This window comes from Chamaea fasciata, unplaced genomic scaffold (assembly GCF_029207755.1).
Source record: "Chamaea fasciata isolate MVZ Bird 193981 ecotype frontalis unplaced genomic scaffold, bChaFas1.0.hap1 SCAF_3, whole genome shotgun sequence".
In the NCBI taxonomy this organism is placed as follows: Eukaryota; Metazoa; Chordata; class Aves; order Passeriformes; family Sylviidae; genus Chamaea; species Chamaea fasciata.
In genome coordinates this window covers 100,093,919-100,117,650 of record NW_027094088.1, presented here as the reverse complement: position 1 = coordinate 100,117,650, position 23,732 = coordinate 100,093,919, and the positions used below count along the sequence as shown (strand labels likewise).

The window sequence follows — 23,732 nt, the reverse complement described above, 5'->3', positions numbered from 1 at the left end:
GACAATTTGTTTTGTGTAAGCCAGATATTTTGAGATGTTGAGACATGGAGGTAGGTGATGTCGGCAGCACAGAGTACGTAGAGTTTATTTATAAATCTAGTGGGAGCATTGTTGTTAATGTCATGGAAGGAATGTATTAATGCTTTCATTTACAAAACCTTTTTAATGAAGGACTTAATTGTCTGAAAGTTATTATCTTGTAAAAGAGATGAAATGACATCACAGAGCTAAAACTAAAAGATTGGACAGATTTCTGTGTTAAGCTATAAACTGCATTCCAAGAAATTACATCAAATAAATACTATGAATGTAAGTTCCAACTTCATACGGCCACCCAGGCACTCTCTTGACGAAACCCCAGTTGTTCATGCCGCAGTGTGTGCCTCCTTAGGACACAGTGCCTGGCTAGACCCTCTTCTGCTCCCCAGTCAAGTTTTTGAAGTGCTGTTAAATAATATTTCTATCAAACATTGGATCATTTACTGATAGCATTTTTCAGTTATCTTGTCTACTTCTGTCAGATTCCACTATGCAGTCATGCTCACTCAAAAACTCTCTTTGCAGCATATGGAAATTAAATGTTTATAACAGAGTTACAACCTAAATTGTGCAGTAAATGTAATACTTTCCAGAACATGCTGGCATAGTGTCATTTCATACAACAGATCTACAGAACTTATTTCTAAGTGGTTACTGATAGTAGTTATTTGGAATTTCTCTGCTTTGGTGAAGTTGGTGGAGTGACATTGTTTAGTTGTGAAGTAGAACTGGAGTAATTTTTTTTGCCATTGAGCAGACTGAAAACCAGCAAACCTTCAGAGACCAAAGTAAAGAAGTCTCTAAGGTCAGAGAAAAACTCCTGGTGTCCTCCCAAGGCCTGTAGGTGCATCTAAAGGAAAAATGATCAGTTGAACTGTTGTAATCTAAAGAGAAGAATTCTGAAAAGCATTATTTAAAAGCTTGACTTTGCTGGAAAAAAGTCTGTAATATTGAAAAGCTTGTGGTGTTTTCAATCTGAAGGTTTGAAAAAGTTTTTTACTCTGTGATCTGATGAGAAGAACAGCAAGCATTGTTGCAGATCTCTTCACATGTAATGAGAAAAATATATTAATTGTATCAAAAAATGACAAGGCAACCTGGACTGTGTAGATAAGATGAGTTTAAAGAGCTGCAGCTGTGCTGGCTGAGTAAGACATTGCAACTCTGGAGAAGAGCTACAACTCTGGTCAAACATCTCATATTGAGAGCAGTTAATGGCAAATCATGAAAATAATGCAAGATCAGTTTTGAGAAAATGAAATTTTGTCTGGGAATCCAGCTGATATGGAGCTATAGCAAGGCAAGAAACTTAAAGAAGAAAAGGAGATAAGAGGAGCACAGGAGCATGGCTTTGTTAAAAATCTGCTTCTGACATTGTATTACTGGCTCAGCTAAAGCACCACTTTTTAAAAAGCCTTAAAATTAAAATAAGACAGTTCTGCTGACTTCAATAGAAACAAAATGGATCTTGACTGAAGTGCTGTATTGCAGCACAAAGAAGTAAGAAGCTTTTAACTTTCCTCCTTATTTCTGTAGCATAAAGAGTTGGTGCAGCTTGGTTCTCAAGTGGAAGTTGTGAAAGTGCTTACTTCGTTTTTCTGCCTGCTGTGCTGAATGGCTTACGTCTGCATTTATGGGGACAGGACTTCATGTTCCTCTCAGTTGCCCAAAAATTACAGCATAAATCTCAATTGATCTTGGGTCTTCTGTCATGCTTTAAAATGTGCATTCTGTCCATTTCTGTACAGGGAAGGACCTAGATCTTTTAGTGAAACATGACATGTCAGCAGGAAGGCTGTGCAGCTGGAAGGCAGCTGTGTCACAGGGCTTTTGGAGGGGTTGATGGAGGTCTCTGTATGCATCCTCCTTTTTGACTTGGTGAGAAAATTTAAAAGGAAAGAGTTGGTTTACTAAGATCATGACTGGTTGGAAGAATGTGCATAATTACAGCATGCCATAGTTATGCAGTCAGAAAGAGTTTTCATAGAGCACCATGATTTATTTTGTCACAGCTACACTGAGTGTTGCTTTAGTGTTTTCTGTTGTAAATGTCATTGTTTGGATAAATTGCAGGTCTTAATGTTGTTAAAAATTCATGCTTTTCACAGAAACGTTCACATGGTAGCTCATGCGGATGGTTCTGTGTTATGTACCACCTTAAATTTGAGGCTGATCAGGAAATTAAATAACTTCCGTCTAATTATGTGCTCACCAGAGGATAGTATTTGAGCAGCTGTTCCTAGGGGTGGGCAGGTGCCCTATTCTGCTTTCATTCACCTACTTCCTGTGGTGAGTGGAAGATTTTAAAAATGAATTAAAGTATGATGATAATTCCCTAAACATTTTAGAAGATCAAAATGTCATATTGTAAACTGTGCACATACAATCTTGAGATAACTGAAATCAATTGAAATCAATATATAGCAAAGCATGGTTGCAAATTTATAGGTGGATTCAGAACTTGGGAGACTTTTGGAAATGTCAGCTCAGAATGATTTCTACATACTTATTGCTAATATTTCCATAGTAGATTTTTTTCCTAGCACTCTTTTTAAATACAGAAAATCTAAAATTGTGCTTGCCCAAGGTTTCATATTTAAAATATTTCTGCTTGACAAAGGGAGTGAGTTAATATTTTAATTAGCATTCTTGTTAATTGAATATCACCACTGGAAATGTAAAATTGATCTGCAAAACAGTACAGCCTAGCAAATAACCCTTATTTCTGGTAAACTACATTTTGGTAAAGAAGGGTAATGTTTGTACAGCTAGAATGGAATTCCATGTCTGAGATAAGGATAAGGCTATTCCTCTGAGGGCAGCAATGGCTTTCATGTGGAATAACAGTTTGCTAGTTTAGAAAATGTCTGTGGTGCTGTCTTGGGGGTGTGAGTTTTTTCTTCCCTTTTATAATTTTGAGGCAAAGAGAAGTTGCCATGATGTAGCAGGGAAGAGCCACCAAATACTGGTAGGGAAGCAACTCTGAAGGCTTCTTGGCATGGGAGGGAGTTCTGGTTCTTATTTGTGAATGCGTAAAGGGACTTAAAGCCCTGCTCCCCACCATAGCTGTAGGTGAGGAGGACAGGACCAGAGTGGCTGTGTCCTGCCCTGGCCACCATTGCTGCTCTGCTCTCAGCAAGGCACTGTGGGCTGCAGGGGCAGGGTGCCTGGGAAAGGGATGGTAAGACAGCATTTTTGTTAAACTGATCCCATTTCCCAACAAAGCATGTTAATTGTTTAGCTGAGTGCTGTGTTTGCAGAATGGATTAGATGTGAGCTGTGACATTGAAAATTCACGAGTGAAAATTCATAAGCAGGAGGAGGAAGGAACTGCATCACTGATCTGGTGTCGTTGTGCACCAGAAGTCTCCGCCCAGAATTGTGTCTGTGTTTCAAGTTGCAATGGAAAGTGCAAGTAACTGTTGTTGAGGTCATCCACCTTTTGGTTTGCAGTGTAGGATTAAGGTTGAGCTGAACTCTGGGCATGGTCTTCACTGCTGGTATTGCTCAGAAATAGCCATAGCCATAAAATACAGCTCTATAGTGTGCATGATGCTCAGCCACTGCTTTGGGTATCTGCACAGAAAAGACTTCATTGGCTTGTTGTAGAATATCTTTCTCTGGGAACTCAGGGCACTTGTGATCCTGAAATCAGGGCTGTCCTCTTGGCAGAAGACTGTACTCTTGGAGTTGAGTTTTTTCCTTCCATCTGTACCCATTTTTTGTTGTTGTTTGACCTGTACCCTGCTCAGCCCGTGCTGTCGACCTGAAAGGCTTACCATTTGTCTGTGCTGTCACATCGGTGGTGCTGGCATCCCCCACTCTTGCTTTATGAGCCTACTGGATTGCTTTTCATAGAATTATTAAGGCTGAAAAAGATCCTTAAGATCATCAAGTCCAATCACTAACCTAACATTAAAAAAACAAAGAACTTCCATTTTCAGAGTACTTTCCCCAACATTATTCTCATGGATGTAATGTGGGGAAGTCTGGAAACAATTTACAAATAAGGAATCATATTCTGTGTTGATGTACATGTACTGGTGAACGACCTGAAAGTCATCTATTTTGCTGGCTCAACAAGAGACTTCAAGGCACATGGTTCTTTCACTTGTTGATATTGGGAAGGACTCAGATAAGAGGTTGTCAAATCTGATTTAATTTATGATGCTTTGTGGACTATTTTTTACATATGCATGTAGGAGTACCTGCAAAAAACCCAACATGGTCCTTTTACTAAAGAAATTTAATGAATAAAGATTGTAAAAGTCTAGAATTAGTTCTAGAATTTTGACACTAGTTCTAGAATTCTAGCACTAGTTTGTGTTAGTAAGATTTTAGAATTTTACAGGAAAGATTTTTTTTAAATAATCAGCTTCAGTTTCTCCATCATTATCAGTCAATGATGTAGCTAGGGAATTAAATTTCCATTTAATTAATTTGCTTTCTTTTTAAAAGAATTTAAAACCAAATTTATCATATATTTTAGTAGTAATCAGAATTAAAGTCAGTGCAGAAACTTTGGTTTATAATTGGAATTAAGCCATTCAGATTGAAAAAGCCATCATAATTTTAACTGCTCCTTTCTTCCTTTTGCCCAAGTCTAAGTGATAGTATTTAGAATTCCTTTCAAAATGTGTTTGGAATGATGTTTGACGTTTTCCTCCGTAATCCTGTTCTAGCTTTTCATCTTTTAACTACTGACCACCTTTCTTGTCTGCGTTATGTCTGCTAAAACTCTGGCCTGTTTTTTCTGGTCATTTTAATACTAACCTGGATTTTCAGTTTCATGATTTACTGTAGAAACCTGTCTGTGGATTTTCTTTCTTTCTTCCAAATCCTTTGCATGAGCAAATGGGATCTTGTTCTCATGCCAAACTTTCATCAGTATTTCATGATTAATAGTAAGCCTTAAATATCTTCTAATTCAATGACTGCAGTATCTCCTAGCCTGACTGACACTTATTGCCTGTCCTTTGTAGAAGTTGTTTTATGTTGCTGCTATTAGGCTAATAGAGTCATATGTGCTTTTCAAACAGGTTTCCATGACAGGTTTGTTATTCAGATACATTGAAGTAACTGTGGGATCAAACAGAATAGTAGGGATTAGCTGCATGTTAATGAATTTTCACAAATAGTTGTTGTGGTAGTAACTGTAATTCAGAGTTTCTGAAATGTTCATGTAAACACAGGTGATTTGAGCATATTATGAAGTTAGGTGTATGCTTTCGAAGAACTGAAATTGTATTTTCAGATCAACGAGTCAGCATAAAGGATTACTGCTTCTAGGAGTTCTATTTTGGTATGTAACTAAAGTATTTCCACTGAGAGTGATGGCATTCTGAGTGAAGAGATGGGTTAAATATAGAATTGCATACTGTGTAGTATAGGGTGATATCAAAATTTAGAAATAAGTATTAGAAGTTAAGCTGCATGGTGGGTCATTGCACCTCTAAGTGATGCAAATTAAAATGGGATCTTCTTATCTTTAACCTGTGTACCTCCATCTTCTTGATTTGTGTATGGAAGTTAGGAACCAGAAACTCTCTTGAAGATTAAAAGATAGTAAAGGTTCATATCGACTTCAAAATGTGGTGGGTTTGGATAAGATTTTTTCTTGAGATCTCGGAGACTTGTATGCCCATCTGAAAATCACATTATTCATGGATAAAAGGATGAGTGTGCATACAGAGAGCAAAACCTTTGATTTTGCTTCATCCATAATGAACAGAAGAGTGAGTTTATAATAGCTCAGGAATAACGTGTGTACTGTGAAAAAAAGTATATTTGCTCTAATTTCAAGATTTTGCAACAGAGCTTATGTTAGTAAAGTCTTTTTTTGAATTGAGTTTGAAAATTATAATTTCCTAGGTGGGTGAAATTGTGCAAATAACACTAAATTCAAAATTCAGACACTGAGAGTTGAGATGTCTGGGGAGAAAAGACACTAGAGTTCTCTTAAAGAGAAATCTTATATTTAAAGTATGGCTATAACTTGAAATTATTTTCACTCTTAGCAGTAAAAGTCTAAGGAACTTCATTATGATTTTAACTCTCTTCTAAGAGGACTACAGTTTCCTTTGCCAATTTGATGTGATTCCTTTCCACAAATGCAAACAAAAAGATCTTGTATACATAAGCACACCCAATTGTTTGATTTGCACCTACAGCTGGAACATTGGGAAGAGGAATGTTCTGGGAACTTGTTATGCAAATGCCAGACCAAGTGTCCCATTTTATTTCAGAGTTACCATCTAAAGTATTATCACAACAAATGGCCTTTTTTAACAGAATGAGGTTTAACCAGCTGTAAAATTGATAATCAGTCATGGTATTTCAAAAACTGCAGTGTGAGTGGTTTTTACATTGTCTGTGCAGTAATGAAAGTCAAGTTCCTAGAACACTGAATGTATCTGAAAGTAGTTTTTAAGCTACCCAAGAGAAATTTTAAATACTAAATTTTGTTGGTTTTTTTTTTTTTTTTCCACTGACCAAGAGGTGGAGTTGCATCTAGGAAAGAGTGCATAAAGTATTGCACAGCCACCCATTCCGTGCTGGATTATCATGTTGAAGGGGAAGTGAAATAAGGTTGGGCAGTCAACCTTTGTTCTATTCTATCCTCTAAGTTTTGATAATTTTTTTCCTTCTAATATGTCTGAATGTGCATGCAATTGTTCTGCCACTCCCAAATGTAAAAGTTGGCTTAAAATAGATGCAGCATGACTTTAAAACATTACTAAATGGTAATTTTTTGTTGTTGTTGTATATTTCAAAGATTAGAAAAATTGTTTTATTCCACAAGGCTGATACTGTTTCTGCAACTTCATAACCTGCTTTGTAGCAGTAGCACTTGATTTGGCTGTTGCCAGAGCTGGCATTTGAATCCAGCCTCTGTTTTCTCACATTTCACAAAATTATTTAGGTTGGAAAAGACCTCCAAGATTGTCAGAGTCCAACCTTTGACCAGTCACCACCTCGTTACTCCTCCAGCCCCAAATTTCCAGGCTCCTCTTGCAGGTTGGGAGAACGAGGCAAGATACAATGTACTGCTGGTTGCAGAATGGTTTGTCTTTAGTGTCTGTTGTTGAAGCTCTTCTCTTTTTCCATGTATACTTTTGAGTTTGGCATGATGTTCTCTTTAGTCCAGAGTGTGTAATACTTTAGCTGAAAGAAACTTGTCTTACTTCCATGTAATTATTTGTAGGGATTAAAGCAGCTTGTGTGAGCATGAAAAGACAGTTTCTCAAAGTAACAACATGAAGGTGGATCACTAGATTGAATTAGGAGTTTTTCTAGCCTAACTATGCTATTCCCAGCAGTAGTCAATAGCTCAGAAGTTTCTAGGACAGAGTGCAGAAGAAGAACTCTGCCTGTTCAATTCCTCTCTCCCAGCTTGGGGAGACAGGGCAACTCAGGGAATCTCCATGGCAGATGTGGTGGTTTTCTGTCTCACAGCCCTTGAGAGCTTTATCTCCCTTGAATCAAATAGCCTTCAGCCCAATGTAAACTCCCTGGCAGCAGAAACATCCCGTGGCAATAAGTTCTATGATGTGAATAAACCCTTCCCTTCTGTTTTAAGTGTCTTGCATGCTGGCTTCATTTGCCTTCCATCTTCCTATTAATGGGGATCCAGCTAGCCAGGAAGTCTGAGTCACCACATACGTAGGAGACCAGGTTCCAGTTGAATGCCTGTGATACTGTCTGATGTTGTCTCTGCTTATTTCAATTTGTGCTTATCTATCAGGCATCTCTTATCTTCGATTTGACTGCAATACAAAACAAAACAGTCCTCATCTTCCACAGACGGGCCCTGGTCCATGATCGATAACATTGTGATAATACAATTCACGATGAAATATTGTTTCAAAAATATCCTGTCAGCTCTTCTAACAGCAATGTCTAGCCAAATAATTTGTGGTATTTCTGGAGATGTACATGGCACCCTGTCAGTAAGTGAGCTCTGGTTGAAACTATTTCCAGAATTGTATACAAATACCCATCACGGGATAATTTAAGATGCAAAGGACCTATGGAGGTCTTCTGGTCCAAACTGTTGATGTGCTCATTATCGGCTTCAATTAGATGATGTTCAAGAATTTTGTTTGGAAAATACCTAAACGTGGAGATGCCATATCCTCCCTGGGCAACCTGTTCCATCATTTGACAATGGTAGAGAAAATGTTTCCATATTGCCAGTTTCAGTTTCCCATATAGCAACCCATGTCTGTTGCCTCTTGTCATACTCCTCTGCTACAGGGCCCACTGCTGACCCGTGACCAGCTTTTTGTTCACCAGGACCCTCGGATCCTTTTCCCAAAACCCCTGTCTAGCCAGCAAGTGCCAGCCTCTCCTGGTGTGTGGTGGCATTCCATCCCACCTGTGGGAGTGTGTGTGTGTCACTGAACTGCATGAGGCCCCTCTCAGCCCATTTCCCCCAGCCTTTCTGGGTCCCTCTGAATAGCAGCCCTGCCCTTCAGTGTATCAGCCACTGCCCCAGTTGTGTTATCCATGAGGTTGCTGAAGGTACACTGTGTCCTAGCTTTTGGGTCATTAGTAAAAACAAACAGTATTGGTCCCAGTATCGCTCCCATTATTAGTCCCTGGGGAATGCCAGTGGTCCAGGTGCCAAGTTGGACTTGATTCTGCTGATCACAACGATACTTTGAGCTGGATGGTCCAGCCAGGTTTCCACCCAAATGATTGTTTGTGTACCCAAGTGGCCCATACAATTACTGCAGGAATCTGTTGAATACCTTGCTGAAGTCTAGATAAACAACACTGCTCACTCTTAGGGCACCAAAACAGTCATGTAGTTAGAGAAGACAAGTTGATTATATGCAATTTACTTCTGATCACTTTATTCAGTTATCTTATTCTCCATTTAATTGATAATGATGTTCAGGGGCCTGAACTTAATTGGAATTTTGGCCTGCTTTTCTGCAGGTCCTCCTTGTTGAGCATGGGCAGAAGATTTGTCCTTTTCCACTTAATGGGAGACTCCTCCAGTTGTTGTGACGTTTCAGAAGTGGTAGAGAGCAGCCTGGTAAAGGTCTTAACTGGTTCCTTCACGCTTTTCAGATGGATCCTGTGAGGATGCCTGAGGTGGAGCTCTGTATGTCCCAGGGAACAACAGCAAAAAAGGCATGAAGTGCCCATCTTCTGTCCCCAGGTCTCCTGCTCTACCGAGGCAGTGTTCCCCCATTTACTTTCTTTAGTTGCTGATTGATTCATAGAAGCTTTTGTTCTTGTCCTTCACACCCTTTCAGTGTGAGAGACAGTGCATGTATGTGTGCATATTCTGGTTTTCTAGGGACAGAAATACTAAATGCTTCTCAGCTTAAGAGAAACAGGTTTAATCGCAGTCATTCTGTGTCGTGCTCCAAGTCATGCTCTTTTATGCATGGCACAGGATTTTTTACACTATCCAAAGTGACAGAATATGTTTATTTTATTATGGTCGTACATGACATTTGAATATCTCACAGACACTGATAAGGTGATGTTTTTCCTGACTGAGGCAAAACTGAGGTGCTGTGTACAAACACAAGTGTTTATTGCTTCTATTTGTCTCTGCAAGCTGCAATAGTTTGGAGTTTTTTCTTGAGTGTCTTAATATTATGTAATGTTTATTTTTAAATACAGTTCCTTCTGATATAACTTGCAATTAGCATTAAAAGCTTCTGCAAACTGATTCATAAGGCAGAGGATATAACAACACCCACTGAGTGGAATTTATGGTTTGATAAACAGATCAGAAATCAAGAGCTGTTATTTTCCTGGGTTTGTGGTCAACTGTGATAGAAATTTTAAATTTTGTAATGAATTCACATGCTGGCAGCTTCTCAAACAAGATTCTGCAGTTCCTTGATGTCTTAAACTTTACATGACTAGTTTTTAGTGACTAAAGAAATAAAAGTTCCTCTATGACTAAACTAATTTATTGACGTTGAAAAACTCCTTCAGAAAAAATTTTTTTGTTCTCTTCTGTGGCTCTTTGCATCACCTTCTCCTCAATGAAAGAAGCCCAGAGATCTTGATAAAGGCTACTCACAGCTTTGGGGAGCAGTTGTTTGCAATGTGAAGGTTCTAACTAATCTTGTGGGAGAAATAGCTAATTAATATAGATTTGTGCCCAAAACAAACTTCTCGCTCAGAAGCTTAGAAAATTAGTAATTATAGCAGCAGATTGCAATAGACATTCACTTCACCAGACTTGCTGAAGTAGGTCTTTCAAAATCTAAGATAGCAAGTTCCTGTCAACACTTCTTTTCTACTGCTTTACTTCATACTTTTTTACAGTAAGAAATTCCTTATTCAAGGACTGTCTTTATCTTTGCAAGAACAGAAGTTTTTGGGCTCATTGATACAAAAACTGATTTTAATGTTGCTGACCTGCCGTATGCTCAGGTCAAAAGTCATTGTAGCATCATAGAATAACTCAGCTTTGAAGACCTCCGGAGGTCATCTTGGTTCAACCCCTGCTCAAAGTGGCTGCTTAATGTCTGTCCTGAGTGGGAAGCCAATCTCTTTTATACAGAACAGCCAGTCATGTGGTGGGACAGGGTTTGTTTTTCTTCTTGTTTTTTTTTTTTTTTTGGGGGGGGGAGTGTAGTTTTCTAACGCTTTTAGCTGGACTTGTCAGGAGAGACAAACTCTGAACTCTGTTGCAATCCTAGAGGCTGCGGCTGTTGACCTCTTAAATGTTTTTTTGTTATTGAAGTTGATGAGAAAAACTTCAGTTTTTGATAATTCCTCATCATCATGGATTTTACAAATGATGGAACTATTTCTTTAGTCAGTCCCCAGAAGAATGTATATGGAGTTCCAGCAGAAAACATTCAGAAAAATTCCTGTTCTGCTTTAAAATCTAGAATGTTCCGTTAGGAGTCTTGACACAGGAATTGGAATTGAAGTGTTATTTCCATTTTTTTATATATCTACATTTTAAATATTTATGTATTTTTACATATTTACATGTAGGTTTTTCCATACTGCATCCAAATTCTGTACTCCAGAGTTAGGTGTGATTTTGATTGCGTCAGTTTTATTCCTCACTTTAACTGGAAATCTGGGCTCATGGAATTATGATGGAGTATAGCATTACATTTTAAGAAATATGTGGTGCAGCTTATTAGAATATGTTGCTGACATCAAATTTGAAGTTAAACAGGAGATAACATGATGGGCAGGCCATTATTTATTTAGTTAGAAGTGTTTTAAAGAGTGATATTAAACAGTTGCTGGTATTTTTAGTACAGGGACATTTTATAATTTGTTCTGAATCAATGACTACAAAAAAACCCAAGTGCTTTTATAACTTCTAATTAATCATGCTTTTAAGGGAGGAGGGTGTTAGTTTTTTTGTTGATTTTTTTTCAAGCCATGTTATTTGCAGCTTCAATTACTGTAATAGAGGTAGTTACAATTTTTGTTATTTACCCTAAAATACGTGTCCTTTTTAGTTAGTAGATTGTCTACTTGTGTCTTATTAGTAAGAATACATAATATAATCCAACCATCAGCATTACATGAAGGAATATATAGGAAATACATTTATCCGAAAACAAGTTCATGGCAGAATTGAAGGTTGAGTGATTCTGATGGTATAACACACAATGGATAGTTGCTGACAGTAGCTTCACAGACTGAACTGTCTGAGGTTACAAAAAGACAAATAGAATAATTTTCATGATGGAGACGTGAGATTCTTAGTTAATATAGAATAAGGATGACCATGTGGTCAAAACATGATTTTAAGAATAGGCTGCACATCTGTCTCCGTCCTAGAGCAGAGATGAACCTCCTGACCTTTTATCTGTGTTCCTGATGTTACCTCTTAGTCCAGCAGCTGTAGCCTTTGGGAGCCCTTTTTGGGAAAAGAGGAATAAGTAAAACACTGTGTGTTGCATTTGGATTTTCTTGAAACAGTAGGTAATTCTATTTTTTCAGGATGTCAGAGAAACAATTCCAGGCATGGGTTTATTTTTTGTGCATTTGTAGATAGTCTTTTTGCACTACTTGGACTGTTTTGCTTGATTGCTTGGGTGAACTCCATCTGAGCTGGTGCATAAATGACTGAGGGAAAGTGACAGTCAAAATTACCACTCTTGCTCTCTTGTTGAGGAGCAAAGATTGCTAATAAAGGCCTTGGAGATTTACAATGAATAGGAAATTATCTCTAGTGTCATTTTAACAGGTTTGTATTTCTGGGCTTTGGTGTACATTAATGTTTGAAAGCAGTGTGAATTCTAAAATCAAAAGTAGCTAAAGAACCTGGATATGTGCAGTGACTTCAGATGAAAGGGGATTATGTGGAAGTACTGAATTTTCCATGGGTTCAGGGATAATCAGCAACACATGCAACACCAGTTTTATTTTATTAAAGCTTCAAGAGAAAACAGCAACAACCAATTTGGAGGGAAAAAAAGTGCTTTTTTTGTAATGGTTAAGTTTTTGAGTTTCTTTAAGTGAATAATATTAACCTGTATTTTCAGAGCTTCTGGTTTACTCCTTTTTCAGTCCTTTTTCTTTGGCTTCATTTATTGCCTTTGTGTATTTCTTACAGTAATTTGTGAAGAGATTTTAGGTAGGCTTGGAAGGAATTTTAGAGATCACTGCTAAAGGTCCACAGCTGGACCTACTGTAATAAATATTTCTCTAGCTTTTGAATCTCTTGTCAAGGTGATTTCTCAACTCCTTGAGGAGCTGCATTATGTCAGTTTATCACTACTGCTATTTAGAACATTTTTCCCTAATCTGCTACCTAACTTTTGTGCCTAATTCAGCTAATTTTTATGCGGTTTTAGGGGAATGTGAGGAGTTGTCTATCATCAGCATTGCTCATGACAGCCTTTTATGTTCTGAGAGAACTTGTCCTGATTCCTTAGACTAACCTTTTTAAAGACTGAAGTCTCTGATCCTGACAGCCCATTTTAGCACAAATTGCTTATCATTTGCCTGCTCTTGTTAACTTCCCTTCAGTTCTTTTTCAGCTTCTCTTTTGCAGTCCTCTGTATCAGGATTCACAGAACTGGACACAATTTTCTGGCTTAGGCTGTACCAATATCAGTGAATGATTTCTCATCTTTATTTGCAAAAAAATCTTAGGTCTCTGAGAGGTCTTATCCAATGCACCTCCTGTTTGTGTATCTCAGACTGGACTTCTAGTCTGCTATAAGCCCATGTCATTTTCCATGATCTTCCTGCTTGGTCGTTATTTCAGTTTTTATATTCTGTGCATTTAAGTTCTTTGAAAAACATATGTTAATGGAGATTTTTTTCCTCTTTTTGTACTTTGAGTTGCATCTGATTGTATTTTTTCAGGGTTTTTTTTCCTTCTTTTTGAGGTAATTTTGAATGCAGTAAAAAGCTTGTGCTCAAAACTCCAAGCTTGGTATCATGAATTTATTTATTTTATTTTTAGTTCTTAATAGATCTGTTTCTAATTCTGTTGCTTTATTGTGGCAATGAAAATATTTTGTAGAACTGAAACAGGACAAACCCAAGGGAATTTCTTTTTGACACACTTTTCCAAGTCCTGATGATTACCAAATTCCTAATTATGATTTTTTGGACCTTTTCTCCATGATTTCCTATACCATATTTTTTTTACTTTGCTAATGTGAATGGTGAGTCTTGCCTTTTATTTCTATGTTTAGATGCTTTGCTTTATTGATTACTCCCTATAATCTGCCAGAAATCTTTTATATGGCACTGTTTTATCTTTGAGAAGAATACAAAAACCCTTAAACCCTGGATCTTACATGTTAATCTGCTTTGTGTGCAAGATGATAAATGTCTTGTTCTAATGCCCCATTGCCAAATATTCTGATCTGTAGTTTGGAAAACCCTGTGCCTTTTAATGGGAGTGCTTTGATTTACCCTGTTCAGTCCTGCTGACCTGTCCTGTTCTCCTGAGTTTTCAATGTAGATTGATTAGGACAGTCTCCTTAAATACTGAGAGTGAATTTCAGTGGATCTTGCTGTCCTCAGCACATTTCTTCATGTACATAATGATTTTCTTTAGGATTTGTTTTCATTCTTAGCCCAGAAAGCATAGAAAACTTAAACCTTCTGTGCATTTCTTGTTTTTTGTAACTCCTGTTGGATTTTTTTTTTGATCATTCTTACTATAAAGTATCTTCCATTATTTTCTCTTGTCTCTTGTAAACTAGAACTCATTATACCCTTTTTGCCTTCCCGATCATTATTTATATGCTTTTACTGTTCTATAGTGGTGTTCTTTAACATCCATCTTGATGCATTTTGAACAATTTTGTCATTATAGTTTTGTAAGTATTTAGGAGGAAGCTGGTTTTGGGCTGTTACCATCCTCTCATAATCATTACACTTTCACACTGTGCCTTTGAAATAGCAGGGAAAATATATAAAACTATTAAAATATGCACATAAGATGCAGCACATACGAGGACATGTCTTGAGGAGTATTGCTTGTATGATGAAGAAAAATTTGCCTGTATTTGATAGTAGACAACATTAAAACCATTTCAGTATTTGTTTACCGTCATGTACAGAAATCAGACTGTAAGCCTGTTGTTAAGTATTTACATACTCATTTGTGGACTGTAGCTGCTTTTAGGTTTCTAAACTGTACATACTCAATACTGTTAAAAAAAATCTGTTAATTAATGTAAAACTGTTAAAGAACTAGAATAGCAAGACCTCCCAGCAGTAAATGTTGGCTGCATTATCATGGCCCAGATTAATCCTTCAGATACTGATTACTAATGCTTAAATAAGAGAAAAGTGAATTGCAACATATCCTAGAGATCACTGAGCAGGACAGGCTTGGGAAAAGGCTGTATTTGCCTTGCATATCACCTTTCAGTTGTTTTTCTTACTGTATGCTCTTACTGAGCTGTTTACCTGGCACACAAACGTAGCTTCCATGCTATGGAAAGAAGTAATTGCTCAGGAAAGACCAGAATTATTTTAGGGTCCCACTGGCATGTGGAAGAACATGGTGGAGTCCTGGGGGAATCCTGGGGAGTCCTTAGTCCTGGGGAAGACCCATTAGATGCTCACTTCCTGTGTTTGTAGATTTGGGAAGTTCTGCCTTTAAAAGCATTTAGGCCCAGTTAGAAAAAATGCAATGTGATGTTACAAGACTTTCCTATCCTTCCTTTTTACTGCAGCATATTATATTCAATTTTATTTGATGATTTGGAAGAGGAAAGGAATATTGTTTTGGTTTTCAGATAAATAATGGTTTATTAAAATTTTCATAGGATCTCAGGGGTGTAGGTTGGAAGGGAACCCTAAAAGAAAATCTATTCCAACCTCTTGTCTGTGGGTAGGGGCATCTTTCACTAGATCAGGCTTTTTATGTTTATTTCAGGATTACAAATTATTTTCTGAACTAACTGATACCTTTTCTGTTCAATTATCCACTGTTTGGCCTGGTGTTTTATTTTTTTCACATCATGAAAGTGAGGAATCAATCAAAATAGCCAAAGCTGCTTTCGACAGCCAGTGGAGTTTACATGCACATATCCATGTTAGACAAGTTCAGACGGTTACTTTAATGTCAGAAACTCTTATCAACACAGAATGGTTTCATTTGGTGAGGGCTTCTGTGGGATTGCCTGGAATTAATATTAAACTCATTATTGAGAAGCTACTAGTATTTTTCCTTATTACTGACCCTTCTGTCAGAGAGGAATATAAACATTTACTTTCCGTATTTCATGAATTTTTCTTGCCTGTTTTTTTCTTTGGTTCATTCAGGTTGGTAAACAGTGCAAACTGCTTGCTGGGAAAGCCAAGCTACATGTTGCCCACAAAGGGTGACTGCTGTCAGAGTGGCCATAAACTCTGCTCCTCTGTCCTCCTACTCTCTGTAATAGAAGGGTGTTGCAAAATTTATCAAGTTTGGTCTTTTCTCTTGGAAACCATTTCAGCATGTTTGCCATCAGCAAAAGGCTTTTGATGAGGGCAGATCTATGTTTGCCAGTGTTGCATTTGCTTGGAAGCTGCTATTTTTGGCCTGTTAGCTTGGAGTCTTTTGTAAGAGCAGAAAGTGGAAGTGAGCAGGGAAATCCCTTTAATAGCACATTTCCTGGTTGAAGTGACTTATCTGTGAGGCCTAGACAGAGGAGACGTCATTTCCTGGATTACTTCTCTTCAATCCAAACTGTCTGTTTTACTGCGTAATTTTTTGACCCAGCTTCTTAATTGTAGTGAATTTTACTGCTAAGTGGTATGAACTAGGTCTTTCAATGAAAATGTAAAGCTTTAAGGAAACAACTTTTGGCAAAATGCTAGTGTTCAAAACAGGTTTTTCATAAATTACATGTTGATATGAACTTGAAATCTCTTACATTGAAATTTTGTTTAAAAGTTTAAAATCTTGTCTTTGAAAGAGTATGATGATGAGATTTGTTCACAGGGCTAAAACAGATTTGGCACACTTTCTGTTCTTTGTGATGATGATACTGATCACTTCTCTTTGACACCAGCTGTATCTGGCTGTGTTCTAGAGTTAGGAACACTTCCAAAGAGCTAAAACAGTCAGTTGTGCTGTTCTCCAATTTAATTTCATTAATAACTGCTTGTGAAAATTTTTACCTGGAGCCCATGAAAAAGAGGCAAAAAGAGCTAATTAAAAATTAACTGCAAATGTGATTCTCAGTTTGTACAGACCACAAAAAAGCCATGGAATCAGAAAGACACAGAGGAAAAAAGTGACATCTGAAATGATAATATACAGTTCAGCTTAAATTGGAACTTATGATTGATTTGAACCTTCTAATCCAACGTCACTAAAATTTTTGTTGGTGATAATTTTTATTTCCCATGATGTTTTGTGTAAGATAGAAGTCAAGTACACTATATATGGGTTTCTTGGTCAACCACTAGAATATTTTCACATGAAAAGACATCAGGTGACCTCACCTCTGTTCCCCTTCAAAAGTGGAAGAACAAAAATATGCCTTGCTGATTTTTGTTAGCACAGACTGCTTTTGCATCTCCCTTAAAATGTCTACCCAGTTGTTAGTGATCATGAGAGTATTTTCCCAGTAGCAGTGAAAGAAGCATGTTGGAGTTCAATGTAGACTGCCATCTAATTGGAATTGATACTTCACTGAGCTAGGTAAAATCCTAGAAGGTGGCCCAGATGTTCCCATCAGGGCATTCAGCATGGTCCATCTCTACATGTGACAGGGTGAGGATCCATATTTCTGCAGATACACTGTGCTGCAGAATAAGATATCCTTTTTTGAAAGTGCTGTTTGCTAAATCGAGAGCAGTATGGATTCTATTATGCTATTCTGCAGGAAGTCATCTTAAATTAGTACTTTCTGTTGGATTTGTCTGGATTATTGGGCATTACCTGTGCAATTCATGTAGTGAGTAATCCATAAGTATATAACAACTTTGTTACTTTGGTTTTACTGTATCTTCTGTAAAAGTGTCACGTAAATTAGGAATAGGTAGTAAGTCTTCTCTCGTTCGTAGAGATGAGTATGTTGTCCTGGTGCATCACTCCTTTCTCCTTAATGTGTCTCGCAGCAATTGTTATGGCCAAGGCTGAAATAATTCCTAAATTTACTGTTATTAAAGCAACTACTGTGCCTTCTTGACTGACTTTCTGTTTGCTTATTTATAGTCTTATGCTTCTTTCTGGTAGGAAGTTCTAAAACTTGATGTGTAAGACTGTCATAACAGTTAAGGTTACATAGAGTCAAGAGTAAAATTCCACCTTTTTTTGGTGCAGCAGTGGAAATATTGTGAGTGTCACAAAATGTTTGAGGTCAGCAAGGACCTCTTGATATTGTCTAGTCTAACACCCTGCTCACTGCAGGGTCAACCAAAGTAGGTTGCCCAGGACCATGTCCTGTCAGTATTTGAATATCTCCACTGGTGGAGACTCCACAGCTGCTGTGGGCAATTTTTTTCCAGAACTTAACCATTCTCACAGGAAAGAAGTGTGGTGTTCAAATAGAATTTTGTGTGGTTTATCATATTTCCATTGTCTCTTGTCCTGTCAATGAGCAGTGCCTTTTTCTTCAGTCCCTACCGTCAGGTACTTACAGAAACTGATGAACTCCCCTGCCCTGAGTCTTCTCCTCTCAGGCTGCAGAGTCACAGCTCTTTGAGCCTCTTCTCCTTGGAGAAATGCATCAGTGCCTTAATCTTACCAGCTCTTTGCTGGTTTCACTCCAGTAGATCCCTGCCTGTGATGGTTTGGGAGACCAGGAGTGGACACTGCACTCCAGGTGGGACTTCATCAGTGCAGATGTTGTTCACCAGAACCCTCAGGTGTTTCTTTGCAAAGCTGCTTTCCTGCTTGCAGTCCACAGCCAATTCCTGGTACCTGGGGTTTTTCCTCTCCAGCAGCAAGACTTGGCTTTTCCCCTCACTGACCTTTGTGAAATCCTTCTCTCACCAGAGAAGTGCCAGTGCAGGGGTACACTGCTGGTGACTGGCTCCGAGTGGACTTTGTGCCACTGATCAGTCTTCTGGGCCGAGCCTTTCAACCAGCTTTTAATCATCTGTCTAACCCATACTTCCGTCAGCAGCTCTGTGACACTTCACAAGACACTTTCATTTGTTAGGAGATAATCAATCAATCAATCAATCAATAAATTCTCTTCATTTTGAAAATGGTCTTAACCATTAATGTGTTTTGTGGTGTAAAATGATATTGCCACAGATGAGGCGGTCTTATTTTTGTATGAGCTTATTTAGGACAAAGTGGCATTCAAAATATATTTTATACTCTTAGGCTTTGCCTTTGAATCTCTCCAGATATGTTATTAAAATGAATATAATAATTTTAGTAATATTTGCAATAAATTATACCTTCCCAGATGTATTAATAAAAACTATTAAATCAGCAGGTTGTTAGCTATAATCTCAGTTATTAAGAAGACTGAAAAGCTATCTAGTTCTGTTGGCTGCCTATTAATAAACATGATGTGGTCTCTGACTTAAATCTCTGTGATGCCCTGTCAAGGCTCAAAAACCTGAAAAAGCAGTCTCAGGATTTTGTTCTTAGGGCAATGAATAAAGCTGCCAGTTCAGGCTGAACACTGGAGCTGCTGACAATGATTGGTGTCTCCAACTCCTCTTAGTATCTCAAAATAATTCTTAGTTTTATTTGTCCCTGTGTAACTGGAAAGGTTTGAAGAGTAATTTTCTAAAGTTTTTCCAGGTTGCAGAAAGGTGGAATTGAATAAAGTCTTGTAACAGGCATTTAAAATACTATTTTTAGTTTAGTTATGGTGATCTCATCCCTTGCCATTTTAAGAGTCTCAATTGTTTTCTGCTGAGGCATTGATAATGGGTAGCAGAACGGCATGTGGAGTCCTGGCTCATCTTCTGTTGAGTCACTTAGAAAAGGTATTCTAGTCTTGTGAGCCTGAATTACGTGGTGAATTGTTTTCTTAAGTTTAGATCACATCTTGCTTCCAAGAAAAATATGTGGTTGGTTTTTGAATGTCCAAAATGGGATGATAGAGAGACTTTGATCAAAGCTATAAAATGGATATACAAACATAACATCTTTGCAGGAAAAATGTAACAGAAGTAAGAAAAATGGATTGACTGAACTCAGTGTCTTAAATCAGTGTTTAATGAGTAAGATTACTTACTGATTAAGATTAAAACTACTACTCCAGTTTAAGTCCCAGTGCCACTAATCTTTGGTAATATAGCTGTACTGTTTATAGAACTTGGAGCCAGTCAGTGTATGTTGGCTCCTCTGCTGGTTTATAAACATACTTGAGAGCTTGTTTGATTTGCCTGCTAGGAATGCAATGCATGCTTGAATAATATATAATCAGTCTCAGTGCAGCAATTTTAGGAAAGTTGTTAATTAAGACTTTAGAACTCAATTAACTTTTTTTTTTTTTTTTTTTTCAGGATGGCTTGAATTCTTTGGTCCTTGATCTGGATTATCCAGCGCTGAGGAAGAACAAGAACATTGATAATTTTTTAAATAGATGTAAGTTGCAAGTAGCCCTTAAACAACTTACATTGTTGTGATCTCAATCATAAGAAGTTGAGTGGTCAGTGATGCATTGCCCATGGTTATTCTATTAACTTTCATAACTCTGAGTTTCAGAAAGCTTTGGAGGACCATTTATTATAGAGAGAAATTTCATTTTAGGGAGTTGTTACATTGTGAAAATACCAGATTTTCATTTTCCTAAATACAGTTGGAAAAATCCTTTAATGTTATTTTCTTATCTTACGTATGTGTAACTACATAACTTACTAAGTATATCTTAGTTATTATTCTTCAGGAATTCATTACACTGAATGTCAACATTGTTTATATAGTTGTATTTAACAGAGAAGCCTTCTGTGGGTTTTTAAAACTAAATTCTTGTACCTTAAAATCTGTTGGTTCATTTTTGAATCTTTGCATAAGTGGTTGTGATTCTCCCCAAATTAATTGTAGACAGGATCTAGGAGTTTATTAAGCAAATGATTCTTCATCAGAGTAGCTGTATTTTGTGGTTTTGAAGTGTTCTCTATTTGTGTATATAAGCAAAATCTTTTTTCTTGTAAAAGTAGCAGATTATTTGTTTTAAAATGTAATTTGCAGTGAGTAAGCCTTCTTGGAATAACTGTGCTTTGTAGTGAGCTTTTTTTGAGATACATGTTTTTTAGAAAAAACTTCTCTGTTGCATAGGTTGAGGTTAGGTTACTGCCGATGCAGTCTTATCAGCAACTTCTTTTAAATTCATTACTGGTAAGAGCTGTATGTGTCTGCTCTCTGTTGCCCTGGGACTCCTTCGAATATCCACTCACTCTCCTCACTTAAAAAGTGGCTGGTGTAGTAATTTGTGGTGAGTTTTTTGGAATTCAGGGCTTCTCCATGAGGTTTAGCAGAGCCCCATAGATGGACATACAGCTTTTACAGTTGCCAGTAAAGTCTCATTTGGAGAAATCACTTAAAATGCAGTAAATAAGAAAGAGCAGATTAGGACATAGAGGCATACCTTGGGATTATTTTCAGTTTGAGTTCAAAGGAATTCAAGCAGATATTTATGAAAGAAAGAGTCTGTAACAGCATTTTAAGTATCTTTGTTATTTGCAACTAAGCATTATATGTGTAAAGTGAGGGGAAAGCCCTATGAAAATGACATAAATAACATTTATCAGCAACTTCTATGAGCTGGTCATATTTGCTTTTAAATTACTAGTTTTGCAGTAGAATAAAATTAGAAGCCTCTCTCTGATCAGAAGACCAGTGTCTTTTGACTATTAGAAATAGTAGCTGTGGGAAAACAATTTAACCTCAGGAACAGGCTGGGGTTTTGTTTGTTATTTGATTGGTTGGTTTTTGTTTGTTTCCTTGTTTGTTTTCTGCCCCTGAACATTCTAGCTTCTGCCTCCCTTTTTTCGAAGGCTGTTGCTCCTTCTCCTCTTCTAGGTTCTCTCTCATTGTTATAGTAAATATTTTTAAGTATCTTATGTGACCTAGAGGCTACCAGTAATGTCAGAAGCATTGAAATATACTTTTGTTCACAATTTTATTACTCCCTTTTTGTTGTTACATCAGCTGACAGTATACAATTGAAATGGCTAGATACTAGTTAAAAGAATTTTGAGATGTGTTGCAAATAAAATCACAGTAATTCATAAAGAGTTTTCAAGGGTGCACTTCATTCTTACCTGTTGAACTTTAAAAGGCCAACACCTGACTAATTTGGCCAACATATCATGTGACAGTGTAGCTTTCTTAGGAATCACACATGTAACTTCTCTCCCGTTTCTGTACTGACTGGGAGAGCATAAAAACAGTGCTGCATATCTTCTGGGATTTACACTTTGGGAAAAAAATAAATTGTGAAATGAGAATTTTGTAACCATTTGAGGCTGGTAATATTCTGATATTGCAAAAGAAAGAATCAATCCTGCCACCGTGATTAATTTCAAAGTCTTTCCTGACACAGGTGGTTGTATGGTTTGTTATATACACCATAAAAGGGAACTGAGCAGAATTAATGCATAGAGTTGGGTGGTTCATTTTTCTTTTTATTAAAACTAGTCAGGCAAAAGAAAAGCAAAGACCAGTTTCTGATTTTCATTTCACTTCACTTCACTGATACTTGTGCTAGCACAAAATGAGCCACTCAGGTACAGGAAAAAACAGGACAACAATTGGGTTTTTGTTGACATGGCCATTTTATGCATTTTAAAATTGCTAAACTCATAGCTCAGGTCTTCTTGTAAACTGTTCTGAGGGTAGCAAGTTTCACTGGAAAGAGTGTGGCACGTGGTTGCTGAAACCTCTTGCCACCTTGGGCTTGGAAGAAAAGTTGGGAACTATATTGAGAATTTATGGAACTGTAAGTTGTTGCTTTCTTAGGGTAAGGAACAGTGAGTTCTTGTCTCTTGTGATTTTTCTCAGCATCTGAAGAACTGTCGCAAATGCCCAGCTGAGAACTGCTGTCAAAAGGTTCTGACAAACTCTGCTGAGCAGTCTGTGCTGGGGGCCTGGAGCCTGCATCCCTCCCTAAGGCTTCCTGAGGCAAGCATGGAGAGGTGGCAGGGGCTCCTGTGACTTACACTGTGCTGCACAGTAAGGCAGCTAAAGCAGAGTCACTGCTGTTGTTTTCATCCATATTACACAAGTCCACAGAAATTGTGGAGAGCACTAAATAATCATCACACTTTCAGTCAGTTTAATCATTTAATTCTTCCACAGTAACACTTTGAGAAAGGAATTTTTTTTCCCCCACCACATCCCCAGGGGTTTGCATATACCCTACTTCCAACCTACATCAAGTCATTACTATTCAGGTTAATGTTTTATTAATAGCTTATTTTAATTTAAAAATATAATAGCTTGCACTTCAGCTGAGGCATTAATTTATGTTCAGCTCAACTCATAATTGCGAGCTGAAACTCAAATGTTTCAACTATTTCACAAAGGCAATTTATTAATTGTCCATACCATAGGAGTTTGGTGTATTCTTTTTCTGTGACCACTTCACAGAAGCAGCCTCTTCACTTGTTTAATATGAAAAAAATTCTTTAATTGCCTACTTTGCCTTACTATTCTGATTCCTTACCACTTTCTCTAAGGTATTGAACCAAAGGGGAGCCTGTGTTTGTTAGAAGAGGCACATTAAAAATCTCATATAATACAACCATTCCTTTTCAGTCTTTTCTTTCCTTTTCTGTTGCTTTAATCAACTGTTGGGATTCTGATTTAAATTGCTTTGTTTTTTAGAGTATTCATGGAATAGAAAAATGTAATGCAATATTTAATTCCCAAAACAATGAGAGGAATCTCATAGTCCTCTGAGAGCAGAAACTAATTTGCTTATTTTAGAAAAGAAAGCTGAGTTTTTCAGCATGGGCTTGGTGTAGCAAATCTTTCTCGGTCTTTTCCTCTTCTGTCATCCAGGCAAAGACAATAGGTTGAGTAAATTATTCCAAGTCAATTTTTCTGCCACGTGAGATTCGCCAAGTGTTGAATCACATCTTAGTGGTTTGTGCCTTTTTTCGTGGTCTCCCATTCAGATGCAACGTAATCTTAAATAGTTAAATAACAGGTTTAAGCAATAGTTGAAAACTAGTTGAAAAAATAGTTGAAAACATTTAATTATTTATAATCTTATCATCATGAATAGAAGGGCAGGAAAAATGGAGTTTGAGTAAATCCAAACACCAGCACAGAGAGTGGTGCCATCAATAGGTCTGGTACAACC

The 23,732-nt window shown here is 37.4% G+C and overlaps 1 protein-coding gene across 3 annotated transcripts in view; it reads left to right on the top strand.

The window, feature by feature from the left end:
• Positions 1-23,732, top strand: part of ROCK2 (Rho associated coiled-coil containing protein kinase 2) — a 99,469-nt gene that overhangs the window by 20,146 nt on the left and 55,591 nt on the right. For all 3 annotated transcript variants that reach the window (XM_066179931.1, XM_066179932.1, XM_066179933.1), the window contains exon 2: positions 19,927-20,008. In XM_066179931.1, the coding sequence (XP_066036028.1) occupies positions 19,927-20,008 (82 nt within the window). The remainder of the gene's footprint in view (positions 1-19,926; positions 20,009-23,732) is intronic.